The sequence below is a fragment of the Phoenix dactylifera genome, chromosome 9 (genome assembly GCF_051530095.1).
Source record: "Phoenix dactylifera cultivar Ajwa chromosome 9, Ajwa_hap1_PhDact_Kaust_v1.1, whole genome shotgun sequence".
Taxonomy (NCBI): domain Eukaryota; kingdom Viridiplantae; phylum Streptophyta; class Magnoliopsida; order Arecales; family Arecaceae; genus Phoenix; species Phoenix dactylifera.
Genome location: NC_143198.1, coordinates 1,533,497 through 1,556,603, shown reverse-complemented (window position 1 = coordinate 1,556,603; position 23,107 = coordinate 1,533,497). Strand labels below are relative to the sequence as shown.

Genomic DNA, 23,107 nt, shown 5'->3' with positions numbered 1-23,107 from the left:
TGGTGAGAGATTCGATGGCCTTGCAGGTTAAGTATGTGTATCGCGAGGCCAACGAGACAGCAGATTAAGTAGCAACCTATATGGCTAACCATTCTGAAAATATCCTATGGCTAGAAGAGAGGGGACTATCCGATGCATTTCGAGACTTGTTATTCTTTAATTTTTTTAGGTGTATTTTATATCTGCTACGTGTGATACAACAAAAAAATACCACTGTGATGTCTCTTACTGTGAGTGGGCCATAATAGGTGGAACCAATTTAGGATTGGGTTTGTCCTTGTGACTGTATCTATTAGGCAACCAGATCAAACATATGCAATTTTTTATACTTATAAAATTTTTTATCTATATTTTTTATCAAGCAACCTAGTCAATCACGTATATTCCCATCTTTTTCTAATCATTAGAAACCATTCCTATATTTGTGCACTCCGCGATCACGAATATTCTGTTTATAATCATGAGATCCCTTATATTGACTTCTATATTTGTCCATACACTGTAGCTGTTCCTATGAAATTTGTAATTTTAGTTTAGAGATTATGGGATATATATAGAGAAGATCAAATCATTCTTTCCAAGTTTCTCGATATCATTTTGTAATTTTAGTTGTCTTAAAGATTATGTGCCTAGCTAAGTTTAGTAGCAAGTGATAAAGTCTAGAACAATTATTTTAGGTAATGTCTAAAGATATGTAGAGATTCACATTCGTCACATTCAGAGCCTACTGTTGACGCTAAAATGGAATTGAATTCATCTATGTTGGGGTGACTAGTGGAGAATATAGGATGGTTGTTTCTTGTATTTGAAAGATATTCTGTAAGAGCTCATTTGGATGCCCATATGATCTATTTGTTGGGTACTCTTTATATAGTTGATGGTACTAAAAGATAGAAATTCTTCCAATTAGAGATTTATTAGACCCAATGATCCCAAAAAAGAGAAAATGTGAAAAATCAACTTTTACAAAAGTCAGACCTTTTTTTCTTTCATGATTTGTTCAATTTAGAAGGTTCTAAAGGCTTCATTCTCCCGTGATAAAGTTGGTTAAACAATTATTAAAGAGACATTTTGTATAATTGTTATATTTTATCACGGATATTTTGGTATAAAAAAAACAGCTTTTCTATCGGGCCTAAAAATGTTTTTTCGGAAAGCTCTAAAATAAAACTTCTTCCAAAAAAGCTGTTTTTAGCTTTGTGAGAAAGCTAAAATAGCTTCTCAAAATTTTTTATCAAATATTCCTATTTCATCTAAAAGTGCTTTTGATGGGCTAAAAAATGCATTTTGTCCCTCCAAAAGCTTCTCCAGATGGCCCCCAGATACTTTGGAGTTTGGAGACGCGAGAAAAAAAAAAATAGTAGGAAGGGGCAAAATCATATTCTACTATATAAGTCAATACCATTAACGAACCCATGCAGAAACCATATTTGACCGCCCGAAATTTCCTGCTCACGTTTTTCCATCTGCATGCTATGGATGTTTTCAACCCTCTATCTTACATGCTTCCACATTTTGGTCAGAGAGTATGGCTAATTAAAGAGACCAGAAGTTTGAATTCTTTCTCTAGACTTTATCATCTATTTATTTAAATAAATCATACTATTGGGAAATTTATTTTTATAAAAGAAATTCAAACAAGTTCTACTCGAAGACATTCAAAAGAAACGCATCTAGATGCTCATCAATTCTTGATCGAAAAGTACATGAAGAATCTTTGGATCGGGGCAAAATTCTTATGGGGCAACTCTGTAAACTCCGAATTTGTCTTTTAAAATAATGTGCTTATTCAAATTTAGCAGCATGAGAACTTTCAAACCCGGAGAGGGGAATGAAAACCAAAAGGAAAGTTCCGAATGACCCATGACTTTTTTAAGAATTTTAGTGGATGCCGGACTACGTTCTAGAAAACCATGGTGAACAGCATTATACTTCTTCACGGAAGGTCTTTTCATGGAAAAATGCTAGTTTGACCCACAAATTGGACTCAACGCATGGGGATGGCATTAAATAATATCTTCATATCCCTCTTGCAGATTTCTAATGCCATTGTTTTCATGCTAACCAATGAATTCCGTACTTTCTTTCCGGTTTTTTTTTTTTTTAAGTAGGATTGATTAGATAACTTCCAAAAAAATTTTTCCAAACTTTCAGCAGAAAAAATCCTATATGATTGATGCACTTGATAGAATTATACACAACCTCGCTTATTATAATATGTACAATCTTGAATATCAGAACTGCTCTATATTGAATGCAACAATCTCCAAAAAAATTTGAAATTTGATTGTCATATTCAAATTTAGTATCTATATCAAATTATTAAATATGATCAATAAAATTAGAAAATAAAAGGGCATACAATGGTTGAGTGTGACCTGCCCAAACAAACCCTGCGGAGTGGTGGCTCTATTCAGAGATGAGGACTGGAGTAGGCCGAAAAGCCTGAGCAGTCCGTGTATCAATTTGGCCCAAACTTTCAGCACAGTCGGGCTACGTCGGGTGGGAGCCAACTGGATATTGGTCCAGGCTTAAAAGCATTTTGGGCCTAGACTCAGCCCGAAACCAGAAATAATTTTATTTTGGGCCCGGGCCTGAAGAAAACGAGGCGCCGCCCAGGTCAGACCCCAGCCGGTCCAAATGAAAGGGTTTTCTACTTTTCTTTTCTAGTTTGATTCATTCAAAAGAGTATGTCGCATATATTTGGTAAGCCATGCTTAGGAAGAAAAAAAAAAAAGAAAAGAAAAAAAATAAAAGGATCATGTAGTTTCTAGATCAAATTTTGTAAAGGTCTGTGGAACCTATTATTTCCAACTCACGTAGAAAATCTAATATAAGCTACAAACTTATGTCTAAAATTGCAAATCCTAAATGTGTTCTTCGTCACTAGACAAGAGAGTTGCTTCTAGGTTTTTTTTTAAAAACAAGATTTCAATGTGCAGATTTATCCCTTTGATCAGTCTCTACATGATTAATTCACATTTATAAAAGGAGTTGGGAGGAGAACTTGTAGTTTGGAGAGCTGGGTTAGATAGAGCCATAGAGGCCAGACTTTAATCGATGTTTTAATTATCAAATTTAGTTGGTTCTACCTCATATATCTAAAGTTTTCTTTCGAAAGTTATAGATTTAGCTGATTTAGAGTTTAGTAATCTATAAACTAGGTTTGAATGCATAGATAGATCCTTTCGATGAGTCTATCTACCAAGGCGATACTCTAAATACAAAACTCACTATAAAAAAATCCTAATAAAACACCTAATGGTCTGTTTGGATATTCATGAGGAATATCCTGCAAGAATTAGACCTGTTGACTTGCCCGACTCACATCTTCTAAGAGCCAGGTGAAGGCATATCCTAAATCCTTATCAGTGGGTCCGTTGGGACGTAAAAAAATCCTGGCTTTCTCTACTGTTTGGGAGCACCATTTTAAAAAGCAAACAAAAAAAAAACTATAGAGGTCTTTCTTTTCTTTTTTTTCTTCTTCCCACAGGATTTAGATAGGGGAGGAGGGGTTGAGTTGATATGGTCTATGTCCAAATGGATTTCCCCATCCCTAAAGTCAGTAGAAAATTTCATCCAATCCCTGCTGCATTATTCAAATAGATCTTGAGATTAGAAATAAAACTTGTTGGGGGAAAAATGGACCACCCCACAAATACAATTAAAGCACCCAAATCCGACAGCAAGGCCGAGCTCATCAGGCTGCCGAGCTCAGAAAGCCGAGTAAAGAAGGCCAAGCTCAGAAGGTCGAGCACAGAAGGCTGCCGAGCTCATGCAGGCTGCCGAGCTCAGAAGGCCGAGCTTAGAAGGCTGCCGAGCTCAGCAGGCCGAGCTCAAAAGGCTACCGAGCTCAGAAAGTTGCCGAGCTCATCCAGGCCGAGACCAGAAGGCCGAGCACAGAAGGCTGCCGAGCTCAGAAGGCTGTCGAGCCCAGAAGGCCAAGCTCAAAAGGCTGCCGAGCTCAGAAGGCTGCCGAGCTCATCCAGGCCGAGCTCAGAAGGTCGAGCACAGAAGGCTGCCGAGCTCAGAAGGCCGAGCACAGAAGGCTGTCGAGCCCAGAAGGCCGAGCTCAGAAGGCTGCCGAGCTCATCTAGGCCGAGCTCCGAAGGTCGAGACCAGAAGGCCGAGCACAGAAGGCCGAGCTCAGAAGGTCGAGCACAGAAGGCTGTCGAGCTCAGAAGGCCAAGCACAGAAGGCCGAGACCAGAAGGCCGAGCACAGAAGGCCGAGCTGACCTCAGAAGGTCACATACTGCGGCCATGCCCTGCAGCAGCCTCACCGCACCATGCTTTACTTGCTAGCCACGCCACGACATATCAACCAGGGACCATACCCTGCTACGATTGTCAATGACTCACCATTCCCAAGAATGGACTGCACTGCGCGCCATCTCCTCCCATGATGGGAACGGGCCATCCACGGCAACTCATTACTTCACACGCCCACGTCCAATCATGACGGTAACCTATTAATTCGCCCAGTCACATCACAGTAACCCTGCCACTCCCCCTATAAAAAGGGAAACTTCTTCCTCCTAAGGGGGACTTCTACATACAGTCCATCTCCTTCTCCAAAATTAAGCCCTCCTCTGACTTATGCATCGAAGGGCCGACGCCGGAAACCCCGGCCACCGGCTTCTTGCAGGTCCCCAGGAGGATGCCGCCCGCCGACGGACCGCCACCCGCCATTCCAGCATCGTAGCTCGTCTTTCTCAGCCGACGGCCGCCCCCGGGTCCAATTTTCAGCAACAGTTGGCGCAAGAGGAAGGGCCCGAGTTGTGGCCATGAAGTTGAGAAGCAAAGGAGCCTCCAATGCCTCCCGGCGTCTCGCGCCAAGTCCTGGACACTCAGTCCAGAACTCACCACCGAGGACTCTGGCGGATCCAGTCCCCCAAGTCCAACCAGAGCAGTTCAACCTGCTTGTTCGACAAGTCCAAGCACTGCGGCCGTTCAAGGCCTACAACAAGTAGAAGACCAACCTCTACTCTCTCCTCACGAGCATGAGTCCTCAGGACGCCGCTCGCGACGTCATTTCTCTGTAGAGCGCCGCCACCACCGAAGCTCCCACCGAGCTCGACCCCCAAGCTGGGAGGGCTTGTCACGCACTCATTATCCTGAAAGCTCGTGCCGAAGCCTGACGCCTCGAGTACGAGAGCACCATCTGAGGCGGGGTCTGCCCCATGCCAAGCTGCAACAGGAGCCCCACCTGAGCTCGGCAGAAAAGTCGAGGACTTGGAGCGGCAGATACAGATGCTTCAAGATTGAGGCCCAAAGCGAGACGCCGACCTTGACTTTACAACAGAGTCTCCATTTCCTCAATGGATCATGGATGAATCAATCCCCTAGAGGTTCAAGATGCCACAGATTGAGCCATATGATGGCTCATCCGATCCTCTGGATTATTTGGAGAGCTACAAGGCCCTTATGACACTCCAAGGAGCCACAGACGCTCTACTCTGCAAAGCCTTTCCAGTGATTCTCCGCAAGGCAGCCCGTCTTTGGTTCTCCGGACTAAAGCCCAGCTCGATTCTCTCCTTTGAACAGCTGGGCAGTCAGTTCGCCACCCATTTTGCCGCTAGCCGGCGTCAACGCCGGACCTCAGACTCCCTCTTTGCCATCAAGCAGAAGGAGGGAGAATCCTTAAAAGACTACATCAGTCGCTTTACCTCGGCCACATGGGAGGTTCGTGATCTCGACCAGTCAATCGCCATATCGGCATTGAAGACTGGAGCTCGGTCCTACAAATTTCTCTTCTCCATCGAGAAGAGCTTCCCCGCCGATTTTGTTGAAATATTGGCCCGAGTTCGCAAGTACGCCAAGGCTGAGGAAGCCATGGCCTCTCGGTGAGAGGCAACCAAACAACCTGCCAAGATTCAGAAGACGCGCCACGAGGAGTGCTCCCAACCAAGCAGCAGATCCCCCTGGCATGAGAAAGAGCCTCCTTGGCCAAAGAGTCTAGCTCACTCGAGGTCTCCCCTCCAAAAATTTCAGACATACACTCCCCTCACATCCACCTGAGCAGAGATCCTCATGGAGATTGAGGGTCAGGGCTACCTCCGACCTCCATTAAGAATGCGACCGACAGAGTCGCGAAGCACTCGAAAAAGTACTGTCGCTTCCACCGAGATAGCGATACGAAGGATTGCTACGAGCTCCGTGATGAGATCGAGGCACTTGTCCGCCGAGGTCGGTTGAGTTGTTTTGTCCGTGATCATGCCTACAGGAGAGAGCCCGAGGAACAAAACGCAGTGCCGCGTGAGGAGCGGAACGACAACCGACCTCTCGCGAGCATTAATAATTTCATCAGAGGGCGGGCGAGTAGAGGCGCCTTAAGCATCGAGCTCGGAAGAAGGAGCTTCCTCAAAGCATCCGTGCACTACGAAAGTCATCTCCTTTTCCGATGAAGACCAAAAGAGTGTTGAGCCCTCTTTATGACGTCACTATAGCTATTTCCTTCATCATTGCAAGGTTTTAAAAAGGATTTTAGTACATAATGAAAGCTCGGCTGATGCCTTATTTTGTATGCCTTCCAAAGGATGAGCGCCCCTCTGCCTAGATTCACAGGAGATTCCACTCCAAGAAAGTACTATGAAGTTAAATCCTCTCATGGTCCAGAAGGCCGAGCTCAAAAGGCGATCGAGCTCATGCAGGCCGAGCTGAGCTCAGAATGCTGAGCTCAGAAGGCCGAGTTCAGAAGGCTGCCGAGCACAGAAGGCCACCGAGCACAGAAGGCTGCCGAGCACAGAAGGCCGAGCTCAGAAGGCTGCCGAGCTCAGAAGCCCGAACGCAGAACACCTCCCACAGAAAATCGAGCCAAAGAAAGCTGGTGCTAAGCCAAGTCCTGAGGGACTTCGAAGTTCGGAAGCCATCAAAATATCTCCAAAAGATACAGGACGCCACTTTGGCTTCAAATAATTTCAATATTTTATCTATTTTCAGGTCGGAGAATCCAAAAAACGACCTATGGGTATCTCTATCTCCAACGTCGCCCCGCTCCGAATAAGGGCGCACGATCGCCAACGGACGAAGTCCGTCTCCTGTATGTGTCTCCAATGATGCCCCGACTAAGCTCGGAATGCTAATTTGACGACATTCGACGCCCTTCGACGACATTCGACGCCATTCGACGCCACTCGACGATATTCGACGCCACTCGACGCCATTCGACCATACTCGACGCCATTCGACAACACTCGACGCCACTCGACGACACTCGACGCCACTCGACGACATTCGATGCCATGTCAACGCCGTTCGATGCCATGTCAACGCCGTTCGACGCCCTTCAACGCCATTCGACGCCTCCTACGACAACACGCCCCGATCTGAGTGGGGGCACCCTGCTGAGTCGACCACAAGCCAAAGAAGACTGCTGAGTCGACCTGAAGCACTTAACTCCAACTGCATGAGAAGTACACCCTACTCGGCATGCACATCTCCATATATATTTGGCTATATTACAGGATGATCGACGACTGGACTACTTCCTTCGTCCAAGTCAAAAAGCAGCTCGAACTCGGAAGTCGGAGGGTAGTGTTGGGGGAAAAATGGACCACCCCACAAATACAATTAAAGCTCCCAAATCCAACAGCAAGGCCGAGCTCATGCAGCCTGCCGAGCTCATGCAGGCTGCCGAGCTCAGAAGGCCGAGCACAGAAGGCCAAGCTCAGAAGGTTGAGAATAGAAGGTTGCCGAGCTCATGCAAGCTGCCGAGCTCAGAAGGCTGCCGAGCTCAGAAGGCTGCCGAGCTCATCCAGGCCGAGACCAGAAGGCCGAGCACAGAAGGCTGCCGAGCTCAGAAGGTCGAGCACAGAAGGCTGTCGAACCCAAAAGGCCGAGCTCAGAAGGCTGCCGAGCTCATCCAGGCCGAGCTCAGAAGGCCGAGACCAGAAGGCCGAGCACAGAAGGCTGCCGAGCTCAGAAGGCCGAGCACAGAAGGCCGAGACCAGAAGGCCGAGCTCAGAAGGCTGCCGAGCTCAGAAGGTCGAGCACAGAAGGCCGAGCTGACCTCAGAAGGCCACATACTGCGGCCATGCCCTGCAGCAGCCTCACCACACCATGCTTTACTTGCTAGCCACGCCACGACATATCAACCAGGGACCATACCCTGCTACGATTGTCAACGCCTCACCATTCCCAAGAATGGACTGCACTGCGCGCCATCTCCTCCCATGATGGGAACGGGCCATCCACGGCAACTCATTACTTCACACGCCCACGTCCAATCATGACGGTAACCTATTAATTCGCCCAGTCACATCACAGTAACCCTGCCACTCCCCCTATAAAAAGGAAAACTTCTTCCTCTCAAGGGGGACTTCTACATACAGTCCATCTCCTTCTCCAAAATTAAGCCCTCCTCTGACTTAAGCATCGAAGGGCCGACGCCGGAAACCCCGGCCACCGGCTTCTTGCAGGTCCTCCGGAGGACGCCGCCCGCCGACGGACCGCCACCCGCCATTCCAGCATCGTAGCTCCTCTTTCTTAGCCGACGGCCGCCCCCGGGTTCAATTTCTAGCAACAAAACTTATATCATGTGGTTTTGGGAAGGAGTTATATTTATCTCCAAAAGATGTACATGGCCTTGTGTTTATCTTGTCTTTAAGCTGAAATGGATAATATAATTAATGAATATAGACTCATAAAGTAGAATACGTCCACGGTCTTCATAACACATATGATGTTCAAAAGTCAATGGAACAATTTCTCAAAAAAAAAAAGAATGCCTTGCAAATTAACAATGGTATACTTTATCCAAATCTAATCTTTTATGATCTTTGTGGTGGCCAAGTTGCTTAGATAATATCTATAAAGAAAAAAAAGCTTGTTCCATGACTAGCGGAACCCTCAAACCCTCTAAAAGGGATGATAACCAAGAGAACTAATCTACCTAGATGAATCTTGTTTAGTTCTGGAGTTTTTGATCTATTAAAGCATAGAGGTGTTCATGATGCGATGTGTATTGACTCATGAATTGTCTGTATTTGGGACTACACCATGGCCATAGACTTGGAATCTTGGAGGGGCCAGCCTCCCACTCTCTTGACTGTACTAGAACTAACATAATGCTGAACCAATCAATAAATTCCAAAGGCAAGACACAGTGACCTAATGATGGCCAAGCCTACTCCATGGAGCCAACAGGCAATTGTCCATAATATGAGTATATGACCTAGCTAGATAAGGAATTAGTTCTCCAATTTTGCTTGGATGCTTCCGAAATATTACAATAACTGATGTGAGTGATCATATATACTCAAGAGCCTTGTAAAGTAGCTGTCACAGAAAAAGAAAGAAAAAAAAATAGTTATAACCACTAATGGTGGGACTATTCTTCCCGTGAGTCTAGATTGTATTTTTTGCAGAAAAAAATAATTCATCTTCTTTCATGACGTCAACCATTAGATTATGCAAATCCATACGAGTGCATGAAAGAAAAATATTGAAATACTTTAAGAGCGGTGCAAAATGCGGTCCCAAGGTTGGACATCAAGATAGAAGAATTTTTTTTTTTTTTTTTTTTGTGCGCAAATATAACCAGAACCCAGTCCCCCCAACATTTTCCGGTCACCACTGCCACTCTCTCAGCATCCTACACTGAACCCGAGTCAAAGTAACAGAGACTTGTCTCGAACGTCATGGTGCAATCTCTCTTAAAATTAATGTCTGGCCGTTCCGAGAATACTCTTTTCAGTGGCATTGGGAGCCACCAGGGACCGCACTTCATCTCGTTTGACCGTGCATTCATTAGGTTAGCCAAACTTTTCAGCTTGGCACGAGACACAGATGCCAAGGTGATCACAGCATCAACAAATTTAGAAGATAAATGCTCGCAAAAGAAATAAATTAAAGAGTTAATCTTTTTTATGGACAAATGGATACAAAGAAAAATGCCAATCATCACATTTATTTATCAAACACACATACTTAATTTACAGCAAACATAGCTTTCAGCCTCACAATTCTGTCTCTTTTCAACTAGCAAGCACTCTATGACTGAAATTAAGCTTTCAAGGCCTGTTTAGCTTACAGCTCTTCAAACACAAAAGTATATATACATATACATATATATATATTTGAAATATATAATAAAGCATTCCATGCCACATAGGGAGAGAGAGCAAATTAAGCATGGCTAAAATAAGGAGCGCTTGGAAGGAGCTCTACCCACAGCCCTCATCAAATTAGCCAAATCCAAAACCTTCGCCACCTTCGTCCCCCTCTTTGCCTCCGACGACGCCCTCTTCTCTTCCGCCTTCCGGTGCGCTCTCGCCAAATCGTTCTGCATCTTCTCAATTGCCTTTGCTCTCTTTTCATCCAGTTTCCTCTGCATAAATTGGCATCATCAAGAGTTTTATAACAATCATCTCATCGATATATAATTCTCTCAGAACTATCCAACTCAAGAACATATATAGATTAGTTACCTCTACTTTCTTCAACCACGCCGTCGCCTTCTCGATCTGCTCGCTTTCCCATCCATTGATGATCATGTCCTCCCGCTTGAGCCGGTTGCTGATTTTGGCGATCTCGGAGGTCTGCCATGCCGATATCTTGGACTCGACCTCCTCCTTCTTCACCTGCTGCACCGAGAGCTCCTCCACAGGGGCCGGGGAGTCAGCCGGCGGTGCATGAGTGGGCGAGGGGATGGGATTGTTGTCCGGGACGATCGCGAGCGGGTTCGTCTCCTCAAGCTCCTCCTCTCCGATCCTCGCAAGGTTCAGCCCGTCGTGGTTGCCGTTGCTGGCGTTGCTGTCGTTCTGCATGGTGGATCCGGCGACGACCATGGCGTTGAACTCTCTGCTCATAGTCGAGAGGTGCTCGCTGGGGACGTCGCTCCCCACGGAGAGCGTCGACCAGCGGTGGCTGCTGGCCTCCCACGACTCCCTCCTCCGACCGCGGCTCGACGAGGGCTCGGAGGACGGAGGTAGCTCGTGGATGTCGCGGAATTCGGTCTCGTCGGCGGCGGCGGTGTCTACTTCTTCTCCTGTTTGAGGCCTTTGATCATTCAACATGTCAAGGTGGGGGGTGCAGGGAAGAGGTTAAGGGAGTTGGACCAGGGGGGTGGGGGTGGTGACCATTAATTCGTTTAGGGAGAGGGGAAAGGCAGGCTTCTCTCTTGTAGGTGATGGTGGAAGAGGGTTCGAGCTAGCCACGCATAAAAAAGGGTTTGGTGGAGTGACAGCAACCAGTGAGGACTTGAATGTTAAAGAGGCATGGGCTATGAATGGCGTGGCACCAACTTTGTTTCTTTTATAACGATATTAGCTTGTGACCGGACCCACTCACAAGCACTTTGAAGGGGATATTATTCCTTTTATTTTTGACTGGTTGTTGCAATAGGAAGTGCTTTGTCCTGATCTGATGGTGCTTTGAATGGTAACTCATGCGGTTCCCTTAAATTGATTTTAAATATAATATTGTTCCCACTAGGCCACTATTATGCTTTAAGGAAAGAAAACTAAAGACATATACTTGTACCTCTAAAGAAAACTAAACATACTTGGAGCTCTGGCTTACCTTGGCACTGATCTCTGAATGGATGAACCATTCATTAATTTGTTGTGCAACAATAACAAAGGCCAGGGTTATATGTAAGGGTAAGCATAGGATTACCCCTTCTCTCCCTCTCCATGTGTGCGAGTGTGATAATAAATTAATTCTTCAATAATACAAAAATCTCACACAAGCTGCTGTACTGTTAAAGTGTAATCTTCATATTATTTTATATACATTGCCGATTGAAAGGGAATGATGGAAGATTAATTATGTATGTATAAGCTGCTTAAATTTTATGTGAAGTATAGATAGCAGTTTGAAGAATTTGAAGTTTCCTCCGACTTGGATAGATTAAAAAACTCAGATATTTTTATTATCATCTAAAGTAAATTATCTGAGTAAATTGCATGTGGTCTAGAGTTAGATAATGATACAACCATCATTCTTACTTAACTCTTAAGAAATAGCATTATAGAGGATTTACCGCTAGCTGTCTGGGGTAGTAAGGGAAGAGAGGACACGGTAACTGCACTGCCGTGTTCCGACTGTAAAGTCTAGAGTAGGTGGGGACGATGCAGCATCAAGAAAGAAGAGGAAGTTTCGTCGACAAATATCTCCATCATTTGATGAATCTTTTCATGATAAACAAAGCATACGTAGTCATGAAACGGACGCGTGGATGTCGGTGGAACCACCCAACACGAGCAGGACACGTGGACGAAGGAACAAGCCTCCTCCGGGTCCCAATCGCTTGTGGTCCGGTCCAAGGGGGCGTGCTTCCATGCACCGCGTGAGGTGACGCCATGCCTGTCTGACGGAGGGAATTCCATTAACGCGTACGACTCCTCCAATCCTCGGCCTCCAAATAACCCCACGTAGATGGCTTTTCTGCATGTAATAAAGGACCGAGTCGACACAGTAGAAAGAAGGAAAGCAAGACGGACGTCCGCGGCATGGGATGTGGGCGCCCATCGCGCTTAGTTTTTAAGCGTTTGGTGGAGAGTGAAGACGCAGTGGAGTGGGAACACTTGGCTCTTGCGCTGGCGAGGAGCTTTCCACTTGATGTGATGGGATCTTTTTGGTGTTAGCTTGGGTGGTGGAAAACTTTTGACGCGTCTGAAATAGCTGCTATAATATTAGTGGACGTGGACATGAGATTTGACGTGTAGTCCTAGTGACATGAAACGTGAGCTGTTTAGCTCAATGAAACTGCTTAAACATATGGAACGTTGGAGATTAGTTGCCCGACATGATATGATCGTATCTTCGTTCTCATTTTGAAAACGCCATATCTAGCTCCCATCTGCTAAAGCCATCGTTTATATATATATATATATATATATAAAATAAAGAATTGAATATAGGATAGGCCCAGCATGGAAGACCACCGAAATATCTGATGATTGAGTACAGAAATGTGTGATTATTGGGAGAAGCCCAGCTCAGTATCCATTGGTGAATGGTGAGTGTCATGGTGTAACATGATACTTTTAGCTCGATCTAAATAGAGAGCCAAATATGCACGTGGCGATTGTCATGTTCTTTTGGCTATTACTATAAATTTGATGGGTCAGTAAAAAAAAATATTATTAGAAGTATAAAAGTAAAAAAAATATTGATTTGACAATATATATATATATATATATATATATATATGATACATGTGTTGTCATATGACTTTTGTTATATATGTATTTTGTGTATATATATGTGTATAAATTTTTTAAATTTTTTAAATTAATTTTAAAAAAATAGTTTATACTTACGATATTAAACATTGTAAAATTGTTTTCCTACAGTTGCATTGCTGACGCTTTACAAGGTATCAGAAATCTATCACGCGGTGCTTTTTTGTGTCAGCAAATGTATTAAAAAGCATCGGCAATGCCAAATGTTCCAGTAGTGATGCCATATAGTTTTTGGTTTTAGTTATTTTGCCTTTCAAGAATATGGTGGCAATAGTTCTGCAAGTATAAAAACTTTACTGTGTTTATGACAATCTGAATAGGGGAAGGTGTCATAAATTTGCTATTTTGTATTCATGAAATCATTATTCAAGTGTTGGAGATGTTATAGAAGATTGTAAGGGTAAGCACTTACTCATCAAAAGAAAACTTGGCAGCTTCTTTCATCTGTATCACTAGTCATCACAAGAACCAAATCTTGATTCTATTTTTTAATGTCGATATTGAGAGCATATTTCAACAAATGGCAACTTAGTTGTATTTGGTATTTCAGAAGAACGATTTCAAAAATGAATAGAATTGAGTGGGTCAAAGCATTGGTGCAGGTATCACATGTCAGCCGTATGTGTTAAGAGTTTTAATTTTTTTTAAGATTAAAATTTTCTTATACTCTAATTTTAATTAGTTTAAATACTTTAAAATACTTTTTTGTCAGATACCTCTTTCAGAAAAGTTGCAGCTCTTTGAAAGAGAACATTTATTTCTAAAAAGATACGATGTTTTCAAAACATTACGTATCTTCGAAATCATCACAGTCTCCTCGATCATCTATATAGAGTCTATAAATAGGCTTTAAATCCAGTATCTAGAATTTTTTAGCACAATCCGATTTCTCTCTCATTATTGGTATTGTGTCTCTCAAGAGTTTTTTTTTTTCCACAGATAGAATACTTTCACTCTTCAATTTTTCTGTTCTCTATTCCTTTCTTTTCTGGGCATCTGAAAGAGTTATTTAGGTCAAGGTTCTCCAACGAGCACAAGGTTCTCCAAAGAACATGCTTGTTGGAGAAGAATTGGGTTGAACCAAATTATTGCACCTTAGAAATGAGATTGTTGCCTCTTAAAGCCACACGTAGGAGTCAATGGCGCTCTCCTCAATGCATGACAAATCCACAAAAGGGTCGAATTAGCAGAGTATGAAGCTTGAGAGCTCTTCAAGCTTGAACAAGAGAATTCAGGCAACTATGTATTGCTTTCTAACATCTATGCTTCAACAGGGAGATGGGGAGAGTGTTAGGAGAATTATGCAAAAAAAGGTGCTGATAAAATGATAGGATTGGGTAGAATTTGGTGGTAAAGTGCACCAGTTTATAGCTGGTGATAGGTCGCACACTCGCACTGTCGGTCAGAGGAGATACACGAGATGTTGAAAGAGGTAGGAAGGAAGATGAGGGCATTAGGGTACATAGCTGATGAGAGTTTGTGTCCTGAGGTATGTTGAAGAGGAGGAGAAGGAAAAAATCGTAGGGAGCCACAGTGAGACGCTAGCACCTGGCTTTGCACTGCTTGTTTTTGATGCGAAGGCAGATAGTAAAGAACTGAGGACTGTCATGTTGCTATCAAGATCATTTCAAAGATTGAGGGGAGGGAAATTGTGGTTAAAGACAACAAAAGGTTTCGTGTCTTTGAGAATGGGAGGTGCTCCAGCAAGGACTACTGGGAAGCCCTCGCCGAACCTGAAAGTAACTCTGGGAGTTTTGTGATATGACAAGGGGCTTACTGAGTTCCAGATATATATCCATTATTTCAATTCTTCAAATATGAAAGTTATTCCTTCATGGCTGTTGTATATAGAATAATCAGCCGCTACAAAGTTATCTTTCAATAATAGTTTGGCTGGCATGGCAACAGTTTCTGACTTTCCTCCCACTTTTTTTAAAAAAATTAATATCTAAAATGAAATAGTGTGGTGCAACAATATATATATATAAAGAGAGAGATATAGAGAGAGATGGACCAGACTATATTCAATGTAGCTAGATCCGAATCCACTTGCCACTTTGATCGACACGGATTTTGCAACTTCCAAACAATATCCAAAGACCCGATAATTGCCTATTCTTTGCAATAAAAAAAAAATAATTAATGGGATAAGACAGGGCACACTGCCCATGCCCGTATCCTCCCGTGGGATGCATACCCCGTCCACGCTCTCTCACCTCTTTCTTAAATAGACATTAACTCCAAAACGATAAACACCTTCTTGACGAGAATAAACATAAATATCATAAACATAAATAAAAAAACACAGCCACTTGCTAAAAGAAAACATTAAAAATTTAAAAATAAATACTAATATGCTAGTGTTTATTTCTGCAAAGTTACTGGTGCATTATAGTTCCATTTCAATTAGAGTTACAAAGATATGACTGAGTCACCACCTAATTGATATTGCTGATTAATATTGCTAGGAATTCAAAGATCAAAGAAGAGCCATAGAACTGTAAGCACAACAACCATTGTTTCCAATTTTTGTGATTAATTAAAAATCATGATATTCAAATGAAAAGCATGGATAAACATATGACTGATGTGAATAGGGGGGATCATTTAGTCAACATAAATTGCATACAATACTTCAATGAATTTATTATTTTATGACAATATATGAGAATATATTCAGTAGAATCATAGCACAAATGAAAAAATTAACAGCTACAGCGAGTTGCATGACTGCGGCTGACCAACACTCTAATAGAAAATGAAAACATACGAGTATATGAGATTTCAGCAAGATAATTAGAATAGCTATGCAAGAAGGATTAGTGTACTAAGCAACATGGGGGAGCATCTGCATGAAATGAAAGCAGCAATAAATATGGCTATAAAATGCCATATTCCTTGTTGGCACATCAATAATGAAAGCAACAAGAATCAGTTGAGCACCCATTAATAATGAATCAACAAGAATCAACGGTTGTCTAACAAGAGCTAGAAGAATTATGACCATGTTGAAAGAATAATCCTTATTAGTAATTCTTCAGATATTTCTCTTCTATGGGCATTTTTAATAAAAAAAAGTGTAATTTACATCTTTTTAACTATATGTAATTTACTTCCCTTTAACTATAAAGAGAAGTACCGATCTGGATGATAACCACCTTACACCCAGAAAAGTAAAAAAAAGAAAGTAATGAGGACCTCTCAAGTACTATGTGAAACCCCCATGAAGCCAACCCACCACAATAACAATTCCAAGCTTTTTTTGGACACCAAGAATGTAGAAAAACAATGCCATCTCTAACATAAGGTTGTCGTCAGAACACCAGGATGAAAACAGCATTTTTTGAGGCTGGCAGTGAAATAATAACAAGCAACCATCTCCACCTCCACCTCCTCAGTTCTTCCAATCAAATTAACATGAGTGCAAGTTGATGGTGACAATGGAATTACCCAATGTTATCAAACTTATGCAAGCTTTCCCCAAGGCAAGAGTTTCAAAATAGTTCTAATGACTATGGCACCCACCAAATAAACATGACAATAAGGGGCCATTTGGTTGCTTCTATGCACTGCAAAAAAGCCAAAAAGATGATGTTAAGGAGTACTTATAGGTTCTATGAGAAAACAAGACTGGTCCTACTCTCCATCAAACTCATTCTTCATATTTTCTGACTTTCTTAAAACTGCTTTTATGAAAAGAAAGCAATGGAACCTTTTACAGAATTCATTTTCAGGTGCTGTGTTAATTTGGTAGAACTTTACACCCAAATAATCCATAAATGACTGCTACCTCACTAAATCTAAAAGAAAATAAGAAATATTTCCCACTATATGGTGTCATGGCCACCTCAATGAGGTAACAAGTGAAAGGATCATGGCAAAAAGATGACAGTTTGACCCACAATTGGGCCTAGCAAACACTTCTAGAGTTTAGCAAGCAGCACCGAATTACCTACAGGGTCAAATGGACATCATTGATCATGGTAAATGTAAGGATTGCCTAGTTGGTTCTACTTGTAACCTGATTCACCCTAGCTGACTCTTTGGTTTACCATTTACATAGACTTGGTATGCACAAAGAAGAAACAACACTAGCATAGTGAAATATTTGCTTTAGGATACCCAATAACTTGAAAGTTGTAGCACACAAACATAAATTCTCAGCAACCACTGACATGAATCTGTTAAACATGCAAATATTGACTAAGCTACTGAAACATAACCACATTTCTAAATTTTGCAAGAGAATGGTTGTCATTAATCTGCTAATCCATGCTTGCATTGGTAATACAAGAATATCACTTTTTCTCAATGGCTAGAGGTGCCCTAAGTTCATGTCAACTGAGGAAACGGAAAGAAGCCTGTTTGCCAAATGCTGAGGAAGCAAAAGGTTCTTTTCTTTGGTTTTTTTTTATCATTTTCTTCTTGTAATCAAATAAACCTTACCGTAGGGTAGCTCCTCGAGAATGTTGAAAATTCGTCCAAGGGTAGCTCCGCCCACCGGAACACTTAGAGAAGCTCCCGTGTCAATCACTTCCATTCCTCTCATTAGCCTATTTGTTGTTAAAAAGTTCAAATCTATCATACATCCTGGTGAAGGATGAAGTGATCATTTTATCATAGCTTGTATTTCTATTTTAGCTTTTCTGTATCTCATATTCTTGTTAAAATTAACACATATTCAATTTGTATCTGAAGATTATTATTATGGCTATCGAATAATGATCACAACATCCGATGAAATTTGAAGATATCAACTCATCTAGGCAGGCACTAAGATCATCCTTGCATTTTCAGGTTATGTTACGAAATTGTAGATTAGTCCAAACCGCTCCTTGGTCAATTTATTTCTAAGCAAATGTCTCAATTGTTTAAGTTTGTCTCGTAAACCTTTATGGGGAGAGAGACTAGCTTTTGGCTAATGTACGAAATTATTGAGGAACCTAGCCTCCAATATCAATTGTTCTGGGCCTAGCCTCTAATATCAATTGTTACCATTTGAAACATTTAAAACATTTTATATGATTATGATAAAGAAAAGAAAAAATTAATTGAAAGATGCAATAGTTTAATCTTCGAATGTGCTCAAACTTGTGTCTAAGTGTGCTACTTATCTTGCTTTATGGAGCTGTAACCCATTTATGGCATTAAAATAGAGAAAGTGATTTTTGTAATTGCTTAAGGGAATGGAGCACTTGAGAGCATTGGATGATCTACTTAATTGTGGAGCTTTCGTATTAAAATTGTACATATTTGTTTTCTGAGAGCTATGGAAAAGATGGAAAGATTCTGTGCTTACTCAAAAACCTAAAAAAAATTTCATATTTTTTTGTTTAAACTAATGCTGCAAAGTGGACCTATTTTAATCAGTTTAGATTGTCCTTAGAATTTTGCATGTACGAAGCAATGCTATCCTTCATGACAGATTTAGCTCGATGTAAATGAGTTCAGTAAAATTAGGGAGAGTTTCTAATTGCTAGTTATGGCCTTCAGTTGCTGATTAGGTGTAAGGTTGGAACTCTCCTGGAGGGAATTCCTGTCATCTAGTGCACCTTGCCTATTCTAGGCCTTCAATTGAGGGCATAGGTCTCGCCATTTGAAAAGCATGCCATTGTTATCCTTGAATTGAAGGAAGGATTGCTATTGTGTTATTGTTTGCAGTTAGTTTCCATCAAAGCTGTATATTAAGATTGGATTTAGCATGAATAAGATTTTGGCCAACTCTAATGGTTGCCTATGAAATAAGATCACTGGCAGGCAAATACCTGCATTCAGAATTAGTGGAGCCTCTAGGATGATCCATTTTTGCAGTGAAAAGAAAGGGTAAATGGTCCTACTCTGAGCTGTTGAAGCGATTTAAAATTGCTTCAACAATAAGCGGAGACCAACCAAGGGAACAAAAATTGCCCCCAACATTCCCATACTATTTGCTGCCTTCTTTGTCAATACGAAGGTTTGAAATCTGAATCAACTTGTGACTTATCCAGGTTATTTTTTTAGGCTAGTCAAAATTTCATTTAATTTGCTAGCTTAAGAAACAAAAAGGGAAAAAGATGTTTTGGCTGGTGTTAAACAAAGTTTTGTGACTTGAAGGAGTTGGTTTAAGAATATTCTTTCAAGTCAAGTTCTTATCTAATTAATGATATTTCCAACCTTGTTAAACTTGAGACAATTTGTGGACTTAAGTTGAAATGAGTTCGAATCTTCCCAATTATTCACATATAGTTTTCAATTTGTTTTAGATGTTATTTGTGCCTGTAGTCTCCCAATTATTCATATATTTACTTTGTAGCAACTTTACATTACTGCATATGGATATTTAGTAAAATATGAAATCTCCCAATGTTACATAATAGAGAACTAAACTGGTCCTTTGATTCATTAGCTTGGCATACTGCTACATGTCATGTTCATATTATAACTATAGTTGTCAACTTGTCATTATATATGTGGTATTATATATTTCTTATTGCTCGTGATCTCTTAATATGTTCAAAAATACACAAAAATGAAGTAAATTAAACATTTTGAACTACTCAAATACTTTTAAGGTTATTCATGGTAGGAAGGTTACTATTTCAACCTTGTGATTATTCATTAAAATTTTCCTTGTGCTTTAACAATTCTACTAAGAATTGACATGCAAGTTTCAAGGGAAAGTTTCATAAGCTATTTGCAACCTTTTTTCTCCAACAAAAATTGATCGTCTTTTATCAGTTATACTTCTTTTGTTTTATTTTTTTGCCTAAGGTTTATTCCCGTGTGGTATGCACCATTAAATATTTAATTTAAAATAAATGGCCAGTTGACTTTCCAAAGTATGCTTGTCATCTTTACTGGCCTGTCCAAAAGCTTATTGGTTCTACAGGCCAAGAAGCCCAATTTAAAAGTGACCATAGCCGCTCAGTGGAGTCTGAGGGGATAGTTGAGGAGAGGCGTGGAAGTACTGTGAAACTCATGGGAAAGAATACTTTTGCTGCACCCAGAGCTGTTGCAAGACCCCTTGGGTGGAGTAAAAAGGAAGCAAAGATTGATGGAGAAACTGAAAATCCCAAATCAAATGATGAATTCAGAGAGATGTTTCTCAAGAAATGAACATTTCATTTCTGCAAATGGTGAGTTTTTCGGCTGCTTGTTGAAATTCGGAGTAGTAATAGAACTTTGTGAGAAGTAACTAATTATCTTGGTTTTGGTTAATTATCGCCTTCTCAAATGTTCTATCATGTCCAAATTTGAGCATGTTTTTTAACGTAGTTCTATCTTTGCATCTTGCTAAGCGATCCTGGAGAAAGTTTAGTTTATGTCTTCTAGAATGAGGGAACTTATATAACCTTTCCTTGCTAGTCTTCAGATCACAAAAAATTGATAGGATATTTAGACACCACCTCTTCCTTTAGTGCGCTATCAGAGTTTTATTGAGTTCCAATAAAACCATTTCTGTCTTCATTCCAATCAGTTGAAAATTTCCCAATATTTTCCCTCCAAGAAAATGCGGCACAAAGCAGGCATGATTTCTACCCTACCCCAGTTGGACTCTCCAATAAAACATTAGAAATGTAGCAAACTAGAAACTCAGGCACAGTTTCATCACATTGTGGATAGAAAAATGTAGTGAAAAGTGAAATCTATTAAAAGGCACTAAAACGGAAGAGATGCCAAACAAAATTATAATAATGCTTCAAGAGAGCAACCATAGTTTCAAGAGCCGAAGAAACAACTTCCGAGAATAAACTATTAAGTGACAACTAAATAGTTTACAGAGACAATGATGTGCAAATAACATAGCTATCTCAAAAAAGAATTATTAATGAAGAAGGTTGCCAGATAACATGTGACTTCAGCAGTGAATGTCTAATAAACGACTTCAACAAATTTAAATTAGAAGTGGTCAAAATTAAACTAACCAAGATCATTAGAGTTTCTTCCCGAGAAGAGAAGAAAATAAATAAAAATCAAGATCGACATAGAAGAAAACTTAATAAAAACCGTTCGAAGTAGCAAATTCTCCTCAGTCTCACAGAAACAATATTACAAGATTCAAGTGAACCAAAGAATAAAAATTGTTTTAGAATATAAATATGGTTCGAACTAGCAATTGATTTGAATAAAAGAAATAGATGAAAGCAAGAGTAATAAGTAAAGAAGATCAAGAACTGACTATGTGATTTGTGGAGACAATGAGTGAACAGAAGTAAACCTCAAGAATTATTATCCATGATACCTTAGCATGCAGTAGTCATATTAAAACTTTCAATGGCATCAAAATACATTGTTTTCATTTTCTTTAAGACAAAATACTAGAACAGAGATTTTTGTCACCTGAATTCTCCCAACACAGCCCCCTGGGTTGGAGATTTTATATCAACTTAGGAAGAACGATGCTAAAATAAGCAGTATATAAAGAATTGAAAATCTTTTACCTCAAGTATATTTTCTTGGAATCTCCCATTCTTTTCTTCATACCCATCATTCCTTTCCACCAGCGCCCCCTGATCCTCCTGATCTTCTTTTCCCATCATCACTTCGATCAGAGTCGTCCCCATCCATCTAAGCTACCATCATCGACAAGATTCATTCATATTTGGTTAGAAACCGTAACGGGGCACAATATTTTAAAAAGCAGAGTGAAATGAAGAATAAAGACCAAAAAAAAAAAAGAACAGAAAAGAAATTGGTCCAAAGTACCGTGAGGTCCACCAGCACTGCACCACGATCCTCCTTTTCTTCAAATCTGCTCGGCTAAGGGTACCGACCCTGCGTCAGTTCCCATTGTTTCAGCTTTGTTAAACTCGAAGAAACAAAAAAACAACAAGAATGCCAATCAAGAAATATAAGAAACACGAGAAGAATAAAAACTTCAGAGGCTAAAACCCTTCAAGAATCGATGAAAACCCTCATCGGAACAAGAAACCATTAATGTCCATCGAAACTCAAGCAAGTGAAACAAGAACCACGACCGTAGGACAGAAACCCTCGGCATTGGGTCAAAACCCAAGCAGGGGAAGGAATCACATAAAGAAGGAAGAAGAAAAAGAGATAAGGGGAAGAGAGAGAGGAGAGATGGAGTACCGAAAGCACCGAGAGGCTCCGGTAGGCGAATCAGTCGTACAGACCGGGGATCATTGGCTTCCAACGGCTATACCTCTTGTCCACCGCTCGGCGAGAGACCCCATTCTTTCCTTCATCTGCCTCTCTCGACCGTAGGACAGAAACCCTCGGCATTGGGTCAAAACCCAAGCAGAGGCAAGAATCACATAAAGAAGGAAGAAGAAAAAGAGAGAAGGGGAAGAGAGAGAAGAGAGATGGAGTAGGCTCCGATAGGCGAATCAGTCGTACAGACCGGGGATCATGGAATTCCAACGGCGATACCTCTTGTCCACCGCTCGGCGAGAAACCCCATTCTTTCCTTCATCTGCCTCTCTCCCTCTCCCTTCTCCTTCCCCCTCGCTCTCGCTCTCTCCGCGGGCGTTGTGCCGCCTGAAACGAGAGGGGCTCTATTTATAGGAGCGGAAGTGACAGTGGGACCCCTCCGGGTTCGTGTACCGCCAGCTGTCAGAATATGACAATATAAAGCATTTCTTGAGGAAATGATTTCAAGATAGGCATGAATATGATAGCCATGTTGACCTGCATAAATCTATTTGGTCAAAGAGGGTGGATTAACTTTATTCAACTTTCGAGAATAGCTTCAATTCAACCTATTAGTTAGCAGGTATTAATATATTCCATATTATCGAACCAAATAACATTTGTAGCTATTCCATTTTATTTATATGGAGTCTCCAACCAAATGGAATCAGCAATTTACTTGTATAAAAAAAAAATAAAGTTAAGATCCGGAGGAATATATAGCAATGAAAAAAACTTATACTCTGCTTCCAAGCCTTCTGGAGATTTTATAAATATTTTAAAAAATAAA

The 23,107-nt window shown here is 41.2% G+C and overlaps 1 protein-coding gene and 1 long non-coding RNA gene across 4 annotated transcripts; both read right to left on the bottom strand.

The window, feature by feature from the left end:
- Nucleotides 1-9,880: 9,880 nt before the first annotated feature.
- On the bottom strand, nucleotides 9,881-11,247 carry LOC120104520 (remorin 4.1-like). The gene is made up of 2 exons (XM_039115815.3): nucleotides 10,429-11,247; nucleotides 9,881-10,328 (listed from the first exon to the last, which is right to left on the bottom strand). Exons 1-2 carry the CDS (start codon nucleotides 11,014-11,016, stop codon nucleotides 10,137-10,139), a joined length of 780 nt encoding a protein of 259 aa, XP_038971743.3. The 5' UTR covers nucleotides 11,017-11,247; the 3' UTR covers nucleotides 9,881-10,136.
- A 3,940-nt stretch (nucleotides 11,248-15,187) lies between these two features.
- LOC113462553 (uncharacterized) lies at nucleotides 15,188-22,654 on the bottom strand. Of its 3 annotated transcripts, none has more exons than XR_016396349.1 (4): nucleotides 22,258-22,654; nucleotides 21,874-21,942; nucleotides 21,609-21,740; nucleotides 15,188-21,530 (listed from the first exon to the last, which is right to left on the bottom strand). It is a non-coding gene; the product is annotated as an uncharacterized LOC113462553 (long non-coding RNA). The 3 variants fall into 3 exon arrangements; XR_015968556.2 differs by having other exon boundaries at nucleotides 15,188-16,757; XR_015968555.2 differs by having other exon boundaries at nucleotides 15,188-21,740.
- Between the last annotated feature and the right edge of the window lie 453 nt (nucleotides 22,655-23,107).

What these genes read in the sequence shown, in the direction of transcription:
- LOC120104520 (XM_039115815.3), bottom strand. Translation starts at nt 11,016, where the DNA reads ATGTTGAATGATCAAAGGCCTCAAACAGGAGAAGAAGTAGACACCGCC. An exon ending in CGTGGTTGAAGAAAGTAGAG is followed by an intron (nt 10,329 to 10,428) that starts GTAACTAATCTA and finishes CAATTTATGCAG; the next exon opens with AGGAAACTGGATGAAAAGAG.